At 42.1% G+C, this 15,809-nt stretch overlaps 1 protein-coding gene across 1 annotated transcript; it reads left to right on the forward strand.

Moving 5' to 3' along the window:
- The first annotated feature begins 696 nt into the window (after nucleotides 1-696).
- On the forward strand, nucleotides 697-14,189 carry LOC107221722 (palmitoyltransferase ZDHHC5-A). The gene is made up of 3 exons (XM_015660867.2): nucleotides 697-1,735; nucleotides 9,421-9,648; nucleotides 12,354-14,189. Exons 1-3 carry the CDS (start codon nucleotides 1,538-1,540, stop codon nucleotides 13,518-13,520), a joined length of 1,593 nt encoding a protein of 530 aa, XP_015516353.1. The 5' UTR covers nucleotides 697-1,537; the 3' UTR covers nucleotides 13,521-14,189.
- The last annotated feature ends 1,620 nt before the right edge of the window (nucleotides 14,190-15,809 follow it).

Genomic DNA, 15,809 nt, shown 5'->3' on the forward strand with positions numbered 1-15,809 from the left:
CAACCGACTTGGTCGGCACGCTTTGCACACGAAGAGCCCGCGATGCGGATAGAATACACACAACGTTCACACAGATGCTCAGATGCACACCCGTGAACGCCTATCCGTATATACATGCTACACTCCGATCTCTCTCACACGCACGCACACACACACACACACACACGCAAAAACAGAGTCGGCGACGTCCGGGGGTTTTGCGTGGGTAGAGCGCACTTGGCGTCGCGCGTGCCAACGAGCGCTCCCCCCCCTCCCCCTCCCCCGCCCCGCGGCACCGACAACCTTCCGTATCCCGACGCAGCCCATTCCACGTCCACCACCCGCCGCTCTCCGACCCCGAGCCGCCCACCCACACCATCGCACGCCGCTGCCGCCCGAGGGCTCAGCGCGTCGGCAAACCAAGCGGCACGGCTCGCCTCCCATGGGAGGGATGAGGAGGGAGGGAAGCGAGGCGAGCCGGGTAGCGCGTCGGCGAGACGTGACACGGTCGAGGGCTCGCGTGAGCGTGCAGCGCGGGCGTGAGCGGCGTGAGTCCCGTGCGGCGTGTGCGAGCGTGAACGCGCGGCGCGCACCCACTCGTTCGGAAGAGGAGCCACCGCCGGCGGGCGCGGAACGAGGTGGCGGTGGAGGTTCGTACGGCTGAGCAGGAGAAGGGGCGGGGGGGGGGGGGGGGGGCGAAAGGGGTCGGGCAGAGGGTTCGCAGCGGCAGTCAGTTTGCTATTGCCGCCCGTTGAGCGAGCATCTCGGACGACAAGGATCGCAGGGCTTGATTGCGGTGCGACGAGGCTGTTTTGGCGAACTTTGAAGACTCTCTTGACGGGATAAGGGAAGCTTGTTGAAAATACGTAATACGTTGAAGGAGTTTTCAGATATATGAGGAAAATTTACAGCGTGCCGATTTGTTTTGGAGAAGATATTTTTACGATAAAGGAACGGGGTACATGTTCAACGACGAAAGGTGTTAAAATTCATTGTTTATGACTGTAGGGGATTTATTATCCCTTGGTTTATTGTAGGGAACGCGACGGAACTGAGTTTTTGTGAGAGGTATAAATAAATTAGAAAACTTTGGTTGTCCCGACGGCAAGTGGTTGCCGCCGGGGTGGGAACCACGTGGCGAGGCAGCACACGTACACGCACGTAAACGGCGGCGCAACTGTGAACAGTTAGGACTGACTGGGTTTCAGTGAGTGCGAAATAGTTTGTTGTTTTTCTGTGTGAACTCGGAGTGACGAAGTGAGATTGATTGCATCGACGACCCGGAAGCAGTGAAGGGTGCGTTACGTTGTGCGGGGTGAGGGTGGGGGGAGATAGAAGGCGGACAGACTTGCGGGATTTGCTAAAAGTGAACAGAGCCGGCACATTCGCCGGCATAATCGCGATTTATTAGTCGCGGGCGAAGTAGCAGAAGAGAATAGAAGAAAGAAGAGACTAAACTATAGACGTCGGCGAACTGCTGCGATGCTTCAGGGCTTTGCGCTCCCAGCGATCAGGGTGAAGCGATCGTCCTTATCGGAGGCCGTAACGGCCTGCTAAGATGACCGCGCGTCTCCACTCGCTGAGGCACCAGGAGAAGAAATCCACCGGAACAACCGGGCAGCGTCATCATCGGCAGCAGCAACAGCAGCAGCAACAGCAGCACAACACGGTTCAGCAACGCGGCGCCAGTCCAGCGCCCAGCCCCAGTCCGAGTCCAAGTCCCAGCCCTAGCCCGAAACACTCGGACGGACGAAGAGTGAGTACATATTTCGACATTTAGGTATTTATGAACACCAGAACTACCGAGAGGTTAAATTTAGTGAAATTATAAAATCAGTTTAATAAAAGAAAAATAAAGTTCGTTACATCACTCCTTTGGACACCGCTGTAAAAGTCAGTACATCGTTGCGGGGGAAACAAAGAAATCTAACGTGAAGCAGGGATTTCGAAATGAAATTATAACACCGGTCATTTTGACTGGTCTGGTAGTTCTTGTGTTAAACCAAATAGATTTACATAATAATTTTATTACAGAATCATCGAGTAAACACGGAGAGGTAATCGATGTTAACTGTTCGTGGCTTGGTACAGATACTTAAAAAAACTAATGATACTAACTCCTAGAATATACATAGACCGAGTTATATATTCCCTCATTATGAATAACATTGTGTATCATTGTCATACCGCCATTAATTTACATTTACACCTGCACAGTGGACAAAGTTACAGGTTCTATTTGTAATCTTACAGATCGTTAGGCACAACGAAGCTGAAGCTAGCAGCCAGAGTTAGCAGAGAAACATGCCAAATTTCTCTCTCGAATAGAACCAGTACTAGTACAAATTTATACATACATAATTGTAGAAAAGTGTTGGCTCTTTATGACAATAATTAATTTTCTCGATTTTGGGGCTTTAGTGGCTTATTTTCATCAGTAACAGCACGTTTGGCTTCTAACTCTGGCTGCTAGCTTCAGCCTCAAGTAGGTATAGTATTCTGGTCAATTACACAGACCATTTTTTTTTATGAGGCTGAGGTTAGTAACGTCATTGTAATGAAGCAAAAGTAATTCATATTTTCAAAATTTAGCCACTTCAAAGTCACTATAAAATTACAAAAAAATGTTTCGTTCCCACCCCAATGTTTTTTTACGCTAACATTAATAATTTGAGCATCATATTTAGTTTCGGTTGTGCGTTACCACCTCGAGTATCACTCGATTAAAGAAGAAGAAAGCAATTCTAGTAATGAGATGAGAAACAACAAGAGCCAGGTAAGGTACAAACACTCTGAACGTATTCAACAGTGGGAAAGAAGAGAAACTGAGTATCGCAATACATCCATAAATCGTTTGTCCTAATCGCTCCTATGTAATTCACCGATCGTCTTATTAAAACGAGTATACAAAATAAAAAAATAACGTATCGCACGAATACGTCGAAAGCTGTGAATGCGAAAAAACGTGAAGTTGAAACTAGCATCCAGAATTGAGCATCTGAACGTGTTAAACTTTTTTGAAAATAGAAAAATGGTGTTCAGTCTTATCCTCATAATTCTATGAACATATTGACGGTTCAGGATATTTCACAAAATTTTGATTTCTGGACTCAACTGCCTGATTATTCGAATGAACATTAGAACGTTTAGCAAATAATTCTGACTGCTAGCTTCAGCCTCGTTGAAAAAACCACGTGCCGTATATCTCCAGTCTGTATCACTATACCTGTATAATCTATATGTACATGTATATCCGTCGATATAAAGGCCTGCGTGCATGCATGCACCAAGATGTGCACGATATCCGGCTCTGCCGCCGCTGATCATAGATGCGGTGCCTCCGCCACCCCCCCCCCCCCACACTCCTCCTCTCGCCTCCCTGTCACTCCCGACACGTGCCGCGTGTCCTTTAAACCGCGTTATACGTATACACATGGTGCTTGTCGTGGCGTAGCGTCGATAGATCGGCTCAAATGCGTCATAGGTATATCTATACGTCCTAACAATCCCTCGGAACGTTGCCGTTTCCCGCGGGTACTCTTTACGCCAAATGCAAACCGGTGACGCCCCTGGGACCCCAACCAATTTTCGAGAGTCGGTCCTTCTCTCGTCTCTGTCGCTGCGATAGATCGAGGAGACCAGCTCATTCGGGGACAATTATTATTATACACGGTGCATCCAGATGCTGGACTAAATATATATGATGGGGGGTGGGGGGGGAGGGGTACAGCTTGGACGGTCTAAAATTATATCTATTGTTAGTAGTTTTTTTTTCTGTTTTTTTTTTTTTTTTAAAGTAAATGAAAACTCTTGGAGCAATTTCAGTTTGAGGACTTTATTATTTATATTTTCGAGAACGTTTTAGAATTTTTGCAGTGAAATTAATAACAAAATGGCATGAAGTATATAAGTAGCGAACGACTCCGAACTCGAGGGTTCTTGCGCTGGCGCATCTCCTTACGTCACTGTCCAACTTGTAACTGATGGAAAAGTCTTTTTGTAATTAAAAATACCTTTACGGGTTTTGGCTCGTAGCCCAAATGTTAAAAAAAAAAAAAAAATTTCAAATATGTATGATTACGAGGAGAAAATTGGGGAAAAAAGTTTTTTATAAAAAAATGGTGGGATTGAAATTCAAAAGTATAGCCACGAGGTCGAATCGATAAACAAGTTTCAAAGATTGTGTAAAAATTTCAAATTGATCGGTTGAAAATTGACCGAAGAATCTGCGTCACCGCAGTAAAAACGGGCCATACCGCCATTTTGTCATTAATTACAATAAAAAAATTCTGAAATATTCTCGAAACTATAAGTCATATAGCGTTGAAACTGAAATTGCTGAAAAACACTTTGATTTTCTTTTTAAAAAAAACTCCTCAAAATAGGTATGACTTACGACCGTCCAAACTTCAATCATCCGTATAATATACCTATATATTTTCTATTATTTTCTTGTCAAACCTATAACTTTTTACGCACATACTCGTATGTACAATTTGAATACAATCTTTACATGTAAGGTTACATATTGTATCCTCATCGCTTACATCGGGTCTATACTTGCAGTCCTCGTGTGTTAATTGTCAAGCGGAAAGTGGTAATTGCCCCGCAGTCACTTATACCCCATTATGTATGTCGAGTAGCAACACTCCCGCCCCTGTAAACTTCGACTCTGGATGATGTCCTGTGCAGTCGAATGAATCCAACGAACGCGGCGAGTGCGTCCCCAAACACGCATCGTCTCCTGCTGTATGTAACCTGCGGGCGCCGCAGATTGACTCAAGTTGTGTATTATCAAGCTGATAACAGCGATCCCTGCAACAGCTCTCTCCGTTTGCTTTTTATGTCTCTATAGAACACGTACACTTGGGAACAACGAATCTGAGACTGCTAATTTTTTTACCCTAGACAGTTACGTTGGCAACACAGAGAAACCTGCAGCGCCACAGTCGGCCGAACGCGAAACAAACTCAATCTCAATAAACATAACGCAACCCATGACCGTCGAATCTAACCTCAGAATACCGCGGGGATAATAACTTGTTGGGTTGAAATGTATTCTAAGGTTAGATTCGACGATCATGAGTTACGTTATGCTTATTGAGGTTGAGTTTGATTCGCGCTCGGCCGACTGTGGCGCTGCAGGTTTCTCTGTGTTGCCAACGTAACTGTCTAGGGTGAAAAATTAGCCATCTCGGATTCATTGTCCACAAGTGTACATATAAAACAATGTTGGTGAATAATAATAACAACAGCAACAATAATAATAGTAATAATACTTTTTTCACGCGATACGTCGACTGTATACCGGAAAAAATTTCCGTCAAACCCGTAATACAAAATTTAACTGGTTCTCTATACACGATGCGCATCTATTCTATTACATATATATACAAATATACATACGCATACTTATACGCGTATAAAAGCTGTAGGTGAATTACTCGTAGGCATCTGCATGCGTGTCTCACGTCGACAGCAGTACATACGTGCAGTCGAATCGAGTCGAGTCGAGTCTGGAACATGTGATAAAATGCGGCGAAGAGCACAGAAGTCGGTACGGATCGCATTGGTGCACACATTGGTTTGTAATATACCTGTGTATACATGTGTGCATACGCACGTTCGCACGTTTATAGATAGAGGTATATATATATATACACATATATGTATAGGCGGTATCTATTCTACCTAGCAGCGCGGACTTTGATTACCTTAGAAGGCCGCGTTAAGCCGCCTATATATATACGACGGTACACCATGCCATGCGCGGACTGAGCATGTCGTTGATTGCTTATACCTGCGTGTTAGTCGGCACTGGGTATTGTTAATATACTTACATATTCGCATTTCTGTAGATGTATACGTAATGCGACACATATGGGGGCATCCCATGACATCTCGATCAAGATTCTACACGTCGATGTCTCAGATTGGCTTTTATTCATTTTTTCTTACGAAAGTACATGACGAAAAAAACGCAATTGTAATTTATTTTTCCAGAATTTCTTACACCCGGCGTAGCTCAAGTACGATTTAAAAACTTGCAAAAAAGAAAACCACTTTATAAAATCTAAAACAATTCAAATAAATCTCATAAGATATAACAAAATTTTTGACACCTGTTAGAACATGCAGATTTCAGATCTTCAAAAGATGAGTAAGAAAAATATATTATTAATATCATTATTGGATTGCATTTTATTACAATGATATTTATATTGTCATAATATATGTGATTCTCTGTAACTCTCTGAATAAACATTTTTCAGCCCATATTATATATATTATATAATGAGCTGTTGTGTTGATTCTTAAGTCAAATGTGTAATTTGAAATTCTGAAAAAATGAACATGTAAAGTGTTGTACAGAAGTTTATACATGCAGTAAGATCGAAGAAGTGTAGATTGAGAGTGAGAGAGTGTCGGATGTAGGCAATTTATCATCCTTCCGGTATCCATGATTTCCCTGCAATTTTAATGTATCTACTATCATACGCTTAGCAAGCTGGAAGAAGAAAGGACGGAAAGAAATAAGGAAGACGGGCCCGATCGCATCGGGGGCAAACCGCAATTACGAATAGAACGGCAAAAATGTCTGCGGTCTGCAGTTTGCCCGACTTTTTCCCACTTATTGTTAAATGGCTGGTACATCCTATATATATAAGCGTTTGACCAGTAACGCGACGTTGAATCGTGCCGTCATCGGGAAGCAATTTCTCGTTGACGATGAATAGTTAACGAGTAATCAGGCTGAAGTCAGTAACGTTAACGTACAACGAAACTTCACTCTTAAAAATCATCATAGTTGGGCAATTTGAAAATTACTTTTAAGGAATTGACTTTTCAAAATTAAAGTATATTTTCTTCATAGTGGTTTACCAAAAATCTCGGATATTTCTAAAGATGCGAAGTAGCGGTTTTTCTTAAAACATGCATCGTTACAGTAACGTTAATAGCTTCATTCCCATAACGAATATGAGAAGAAAAGCCGCTTCACACTCAGGTTGTGCGGGAGAATATTACTATGTACATACCTACTAACAATAAGAAAAGAAAAAAAAAAAAAATGTAGCGACAATATGAATCAAATATTTTTATTCTTCTTCCTTCAACGTTGAACGTATTTTGACGGTTTTTTTTCTCCAAAATTCCAGAGGTTAGGGCAAAACGAAAAAACAAAATTGCTTCTCTCTTATACATTTTAAATATCGGTATAAATACCGTGCAATATATTTCAGATACGCATGGAACGCCCGTGCGATTAAAAAGAAGCGTCTTCAATAAGATAAGGAAGAAAATGCGACGGCGTCGCACGGATCAGACCGGCCGCGACTCATTATTATCGGTCGTTCGCTATCTCGAGGGGGCGGCACGCGGTTCGAAAGCTCGACCGTTTCCGCGAGCAATGTTTCGCGGCACGCACGGCACGACCGGACGCTTAACTTATTGGGGAGTGAGTGGGCAAGTGGGGGGGGGGAGGTGGGAGGGTGGGTTAGAATTCAGCATCGGATGGTTGAAAAAGGATGGAGAAGACAGAAAGACTGAGTCGCGCGTGGCGCGGCGTGACGTCAGCGGCGTCGGAACTGCGCGGGACCAGAATTCATAATTCCGTTTTGTATTCTAGTCCTTTCGAAAATATGTAAATAGAAAAGATAAAGCGCAAGATCGTGTCGGCCTCCTTTGCGCTTTGCGCGGGTTGCCGTACGGGGGGAACGTCTGTATAATTGTGTATACCGGGACAATCTCTTGAAACTTTAAGATGAACCGCGCATGCGCGAGTTTTATCGGCTGTTCGCGCAGGCTGGCCAACCCGAGTTTCAACTGTCAAACTGTTTCTGCCGGCGATGCGGTTGATACGAATTTTCGAGGTTAGAATCTCAAATAATCGAGGTAGCGACTCGGAAAGGTTTGGAAAGCATTTGTTATCGGGTCGGAAAGTTGATTCTCCAAAGAACGGTCGGAATTTAATGCTTACGCTCTTTGAAAATTCCAACGTACAGATTTTGCGTATACGTTGGCCCGCCTGCATCGCAAGACAAAAATATCGCTGCGGGAAGATTTCGCCGACCAATGAGATTTAAGTATTTGGCGCATGCGCGGTTGATTTTCAAGTTTCAAGAGATTGTCCCGGTATAGGATGTGTATTACATTATAATTTATAATACAGCACGAGCTGCACCCTGAGCATTTCTCTCTTCGCGCGCGGCGCCGGGCACTCTGCCATCCTCGGGGCACGCCGCCTCACCTCACTTCACTTCACTTCACTTCACTTCACTTCAGCTCACCTCGTCTCGTCGCGAGGGGGGCGGAGGAAGAAAAAGGCGGACAGTCGGTCGTCGCCCGTCACCGTCGGGCACCTTTCGCGTATCTACCTCCTCACATAATACCTATGCGTGGTGTGCGCCTGTACGTATATATCGTACATAGTCCGACGGACGAGTCGGGAGGCGAGCGCTGAGGCATCGCGACGGCTTCTCTCGGTTTTATTGTTAGACCGTGTGCATGTGTACATACATGTGTTTATGATACATAGGTGTAGGTGTGGGTAATATCATGGGTTCCTAGAACGGTTCGACATCGGCATGCTGCATTTGACCCGCGGGCTCTCCGACAAATATACGACGTCGCAACGCGTCATCGTCGTAGATTCGAATTTTTTACCTTCGACTGATCGATATCGTTTATATATCATACATGTAACGTAGATCGTATGGGTATATATACACACCGAGCATTGATGTATCAATATTCTTTACGGTACATACAAACGTCACGGACGTGTTTAAAAATGTATGTAAAACGACTGTATGCGTATTATATGTATAGGCCGGGTACCTACAATCTCGGCATGCGTGGTGTGATAAACGAAGTGAACAATTTTTTAATCATTCTTATTATTTATTATACATGTACACGTTACACATCTATCTCTATCGACGAAAGTTTGATCAACTTATGGCAGTAATTGAAGACACCATTGTATAGTATAATATTGTTCAATTTGGTGGGAGTTAAAACTTGGAAGGATGAATATTTGGAACGGCCGATATATCGAAATTGTTATTTTCGCATGTTTGAAACTTCGATATATTCCAAATATTCATCCTTCCAAATTTTGACCCCCACCCGTTCAATTTTCACTTCATTTAGTTATACATATAATTATACGCATCATTTCGACGTTGTAGCTTTGTCACGCTGTGCAGGAACTGAGAACTATATAGAACGTTGAGAAAAATCGTGTCATACTTGCCGTACTTTTTGACCGGTAACAAACCTTTGGAATTTATTCCATCCGTTTATTATTCGGTGTATTTTTTTTTTGCAAAGATGCAAACGGTGCAATCAAAGTTACACCATTCTTATCACCCCGCAATCTTTTAATATTCTTCTCTTCTTCGTATTTGTTGTAAATGTTTAATTTTCATTTGCTTCCAGGCAAACAAACCACTGATGGAGAAGCGACGCAGGGCGCGGATAAACCAGTCGCTGGCCGCGCTAAAGGCGCTTATCCTGGACAGTGCTCGGCTGGAGAACACGAAGCACAGTAAACTCGAGAAGGCAGATATCCTCGAACTAACCGTCAGGCATCTTCAGAGACAGAGATCTCTCGCTCAGCCAGGCCTCTCCAGGTACAAGGCCGGCTATCAGGACTGCTCGAGAGAGGTTGGTACGAAAGGAAAAGAAAAAAAGAACAAACCATAAAGAATCTTTTATATATATTCTTTCATACATGGGTATTTATGACGAGAACTTGGGTCACATTGGAGTTCCGGTTTTTTTTTTTTTTTTTTTTTTTTTTTCTTGTTGCTCGTTTTATCTTCGGTAAAAATTTAGGCTGCGTATATAATTAACGATCGTATTGCGTAAGGATAAACTGGTACATGATATTATATATTTGTTGTACGTCGTTGCTCTAACGACACCCCGATCGAATACCGCGACAGTACCGTGCAAACTAATTCAATACGCGCAGCCTTGAGGACCGGTAAATGGTAATTAGAAACCGGTGGCGATGTGGCGTGTATACTATAGTATATAACACGATATGTACATGGATATGTATGTAACGAGCAAAAGCCGGTTGCACGAGAGCCGAAAGAATTGTTGCAGATGATGAGGGCTTTGAAAGTTATAACACACGTGCCGCGACGTACGTATCGACACCTCGTCTCGGTGATTTTCATTTAAATTCTTGTGCAAAAAGCGCTGTACGAGTTTTAAAGAAAATTTATAAACGACTAAGTTTAAGGGAAATCTTCGTGGTTCGTGAAATTTCGTCACTTTAATATCGTGTCCAGGGTTCTGGAAATGTTATTGAATTTGTTCCGGATTTTTTTAAACGGTGGATAATCGATTCTTAAAAAAATGTTGTCTGCGGGAGGGTATAATACCTATAAATCGAGTGATTGATAAATTTTGAACATTTGCAAGGAAAATATTCACATCTGTAGTTTCAATTTGTCAATTTTTTGTAATAAAGGTTTGAAAATTTGGATCAAATCGTTAGATCGAAGAGAATCAAAATATAACGTATAAATATATACTTAGGGTGGCCACGCACCTGAAAAACCTGGAAATGTCAGGTTATTTAAAAGGTGCCATAAAAAACCTGAAATTGTCAGGGGCTTTCTAATTTGGTAATTGAAAAAACTGATAGTATCAGTTTTCTATCATGGTAATTGGAAATAATTGTCTGAGGTAACAAGTTTCCTTTTCTTCGTCAAGAAAACAAATTGGCTTAATCTGATGTTTTTTTTTTTTTGCTTTCTTCACACTATATTTTTCTTAAATTCCAATTGCATTTGAACCGAATATAGAGTTGTATAAACCGAACGATTCAGGTTTCAGTAACGTTCGAGAACTGTAGAAATGTCAGAGAAGACTAGATCTTAGGTCATGGAAAACTTGGAAATGTCATGAAATTTTCTTTCCAAAATATTTGTCGGCCATCCTGTATATTACGATATAAAAGGAAGGGAACGGGAAGAAGAACGGTCGACACATCAATTCTGATTTTTCGATTTCGTTGCGAATATACATTGCGAAGCGAATCTGTTATATCACGTTTGTTTTTCTCGACGCCTAGATGCACCAGGATTTCCGCGGCTTCTGTACGCGCCGGCACATCTCTCGAGAGCCCGGCAATGCAAACCGTGACAGAAGTCGCTTGTAATATCGCGAGAAGAAAGAGAGAGAGCGAGAGAGAGAGAGAGCCGTTACCGCGCTGCTCGTCTCGACGCGTCTGCGACTCGTCTCGCGAGACGTCTATTTATATACCGTGTTGGTCGTCTCCACCTCTTCTCCCTCCCTCCCTCCCTTCCTCTCTTTCTCTCTATCTCTCCATCTGTCTCTCTCTCTCTCGACTCTTCTCTCTCTCACCTATACAAGTTCTCTGCCACCTACGAAACACGGATGGACGGTTTAGCGGTTGAGCAGTTGAGCACGGCTGCAGCCAATTTTATTTTATTATCACTGCCTCCCCCCCCGCCATCCTCGTCCTCATCCTCGTCTTCGCGCGCTTCGGGGAATACGGTCACGTATGTTACCCACATACGTATACCGTATATTATACTCGATCGCCGCAAAGAGAGAACTAGAGAGAGAGAGAGAGAGAGAACGCCCTCGAAATTTATTGCGATAAATCATTTATTCGAATTAGAATACAGCTATAGATCGTGTTAATACGTGGGACAAAAATCTTTCGGGATGTTTTGTATTTGCGATAAAAATTTGTGCAGATATTACAAACGTGTATGTATAACAATGTACTGCTCGGTGTTAGGCGATTTAAATTCCAGTTACGAAGAGTGAATTATGTCGTACGCATAGATAAAAATCCTAAATATCCGAGGTATTGATAATTGTTCAAAATCCATTTTTCAAACTCGAAAAATCCTGTGACACGGTTATATCGCGAAGAAAAAAGGGAAAAGAAATGCCGTTGTTTATACTGTTAAAATTTTAGCCGAGGTGTTGGAAAATTCGTATTTTTTTAAAATTTATAACCGAATCCCAGCCGCACTCCAGTTCTCGTTACACCTAATTAGAACGTGTATTTCTCCAAACCGATGTAGTATAATTTATTTCCTAACCGAGTGCGTAAAATTCGGTTTTGCACATTCGGTTAGACAAAAAATAACGTTTATACGTAGTTTAATAATTCTGTAATTCAATACGTTTCTATAATTCTATACGTGCATACCCTAATCGGAAAACCATATCCACGACATAAAATAAAAAACAAAAGCGGACCAATTATCAGCGTTTTGACATCACAGTGCAACTCGCACGAGTACAAGTCTCGACAAAAATCTGATCTAAAACGCATCCAGCCTGTCTAACCCCCCGTCGATATTGCTTGTCCTCAGGTGAGCCGATACCTAGACGCCCCTGACATAATAACCGGAAACTCTACGCCACTGGATCCGGCCGTGAAACAGCGTCTTCTACGGCACCTGGACAGCTGCGTATCGGAGCTGGACCTGGACCTCGGTTCCCGTCCGGACAGCGGGCTGGGCAGCAGTCCCGGAAGCGTGACGGACAGGGTGACGGGGGCGGCGAGTCCCGGTCCCCTGGAGCAGCACCACGCGGTGGTGGCGCCCCACTGCAGCGGGGGTTTGGGGGCGGGGGCGGCGGGGGTGGTGCAGATAAAGTCGGAGCTGCCGGAGGTGATGGAGACGGCGCGACCTGACAGCAGCACGACGGCCGGCGACGAGAACAACAACAGCAGCAGGCCGACGTCGGCGTTCAGCCAGGTGAACCCGGGGGGCGTCGGGACGCCTGAAGCCTCGACCTCCGCCTCCCAGCAGAACCCGAACATGCTGTCGGTCGTCCAGGTTATACCCTCCCGACTGCCCGACGGTCAGGTCGTCTTCCTCCTACCGAGCCACTACGTCCAACTTGCGGCGGCCGCGGCGGCGAACGGAATAAGCATCGGGCCCAATCCACCGACCGCAATTTGGGCCGCGACGAACATGTCGCTGCTGAAGGCCACCGACAAACTCGTCGCGAAAAGGCCCCACGACGAATCGGTCGAATGGGGTGTGCCTGGTGGGGGGGATAATCACAAGCCGAGCAAGAGTCCCAGGATACAGGAACGGGGCGATAATTCGGGGCCCGATGGTGTTATGCAGGCTGAGAACCTGAACAACAACGACAGCGACAACAACCATCATCATCGTCATCACCATCATCATCATCATAATCACAGTCGTATTCATTCCGAGAATCAGGGGCACGAACAGCCTCTCGATTTTACCACTTCGAAAAAAGTCAACGGAAATTCGATGACAACGACGTCGACGACGACGACGACGGCGATGCAGATCACGGCCGAAAGAACGAGGTGTAACACAGCGGAGGGTGAACGCGTCGATCATCATCATCATCATCATCGTGAGATGGATACGGCGACTGCCGACGAAAGACCCAACAGTAGAAACGAAAGCGAGGGACTTGCGGCCCCGTCTTCACCTTCCCTGCATCAACCTCCCCAACCCCCTAAAGACGAGGAGGGAATGTGGAGGCCGTGGTGAATTCCTCGCTTCTCGCTTTCTCGTCGTTGAAAGTTTTCTTATTCTTTCTTTACATTTATTTATTTTTTTTTTCTCTTTCTCTCTCTCTCACTTATCCCTCCTATCATTTTTCCCTCCCCTGAATTCTATTTCTTAATATTTATATAGTCAACAGAGTGATACGAATGTGAAAAATAAAATGTACAGAGTTATTATTATTATTATTAACTGCAGATTCGCGCGTTGATTAGGATATGTGTAAAATAGACGATACGATATGTCCACTTTTCGTCGGTGTAATATACGATATGTACACATATATATGATACATATATATATATATATATATATATATATATATATGATATGTATATGAATGCGAAAGTCAAGAGTGAGAGTTAGAATTTAGAGTGAAAGAAAATATACACCTACCTTTCATTTCGCTGAGATTTTCTTTTCTTTCTTTCTTTCTATTTGTTCCCCTCCATCTTCTATTTATTTCTCTTCTAAAAAATTATATATATATATATATATATATACGCGCGGTATCGCACAGATCATAAGTAAGTAAGAGGTATATACGTGTTATAATAACGAGGCGTTACCCGGTTGTGGTCACTTTCTCTGCAGGTATCTAAATTCCAGTTCTACTTACAAAAAGCTCCTGAAACATACACCGTTTCGGAAATCGGAAAAAAAAACAACGCGTCATTATGTATATAATACTGAATAATTTGTTGAATCGATCAGAGAACCGGTTAAATATAACAATTTCCATTCTATTCATTTGATATTTGTTTCGTATTCCGATCGAAAAATATGTCATGTAGTTTGTGAAAAATTAGAAATATATATCGAGAACAATTATGAATCAGTCGATAACTGGCGCATCAGAAATTATAATTTACGGCTTTCATGTACGTTTTAATGCGTGAAATGTATAAAATGATGGTAAACAAGTATATATTTATTTATATGTATATATAAATATATAGTTGTTGCTTTATGTACACGTTATATATATATATATATATATGCATATGCATGTATATAAAGGCGTGTACATAAAGCGATAGAAAAGATTAAAGAGTATTTAACCCTCGTTGTCTTTTCCGCGATTCTCATTGTAAATAGAATTTAAAAAAAAGAAAAAACCTTGTACCTACACCAAGTCGAAACAATTACTATTATTATAAATATAGATTTATTTTGATGTTATCTATATGCGATAAGGAGAAGGATATTAAGGTTAAATATTTAAAATAACAAAACACACGAAAAAAAAAGAGAAAAAGCAAACAAACAAACACAAATATATATATTATATTACATTAAAGTATTGCCATGATTAAACTTAAGCATACCGCTAATGTCCTTCGGATCTGATCCATATTCAATGTACTTAGTTGGGCGGTCAATAAATCTCTTATATTGATCGCAACGTATAAATATCATTGAAAGGAATCTCATTGATTTTTTTTACAAATTTTTACTACCCTTTCATCCTTGTATATGTAATAATTTTTCCAGTATATATCCCGTCTGTTTGAACCTCGACCGCTGTATCAAAATAAAAAGTCAAAACTTAAATTTCCACTTCATTGATGTAGCGATAAATTTTTGTGCCTATAAAACGTTTTATTTAAATAAAAAACAAACGTTCAGGACAATCATACGGATATGGGAAAATTCTCGTACGTACCGAACATTGAAAACTAAGACTGCGCCGGAATTTCTGCAGATAAGTGTTTACAAGTGTTACATAAATAATACAGCCAGTAAGTATAATGATATTAATATGGTAATAGCATGATTTAATTTTATATTAAAAGAGCGAATAACGAATACAGTGACTTTGCTTGTAAAACATCTTATTAAATTGGTGGTAAATTTTTAATCACCCTAGAATAGTTTGTAGACAAGTGCGTAGCTACAGTAGGCATCGTAATAATTTTCGGGTCACGCCCGACTAAATTCGTTTATATTCAATTGCTTTACGAATCAACAATTCCCCACAAGCAGCAACCCAACAATCGCTAAACCGTCCAAAATATCCTGATGTCATTATTCAATTATACCTGTGTACAAAATGCAGGTTCAAAGGCACGAGTTTGTGTTTAAAAAAATTTTTTAATTTCAATTCGAAGCTTGTTGAAATATTTTTATATTTCGGATTATTTTGTCGAAAACTTTTGTCGTACTCGAGAAGGTAATACTATAATTTTATTATAATTCTGTTTTTGTTTATTTTTTTTTAAATATAATCTTCGAATCAATAATAATAATGATAATAATAACAACAATGACTAA

The sequence above is a fragment of the Neodiprion lecontei genome, chromosome 4, assembly GCF_021901455.1.
Source record: "Neodiprion lecontei isolate iyNeoLeco1 chromosome 4, iyNeoLeco1.1, whole genome shotgun sequence".
Lineage (NCBI taxonomy): Eukaryota > Metazoa > Arthropoda > Insecta > Hymenoptera > Diprionidae > Neodiprion > Neodiprion lecontei.

What these genes read in the sequence shown, in the direction of transcription:
- LOC107221722 (XM_015660867.2), top strand. Translation starts at nt 1,538, where the DNA reads ATGACCGCGCGTCTCCACTCGCTGAGGCACCAGGAGAAGAAATCCACC. An exon ending in AACACTCGGACGGACGAAGA is followed by an intron (nt 1,736 to 9,420) that starts GTGAGTACATAT and finishes ATTTGCTTCCAG; the next exon opens with GCAAACAAACCACTGATGGA. An exon ending in ATCAGGACTGCTCGAGAGAG is followed by an intron (nt 9,649 to 12,353) that starts GTTGGTACGAAA and finishes GCTTGTCCTCAG; the next exon opens with GTGAGCCGATACCTAGACGC.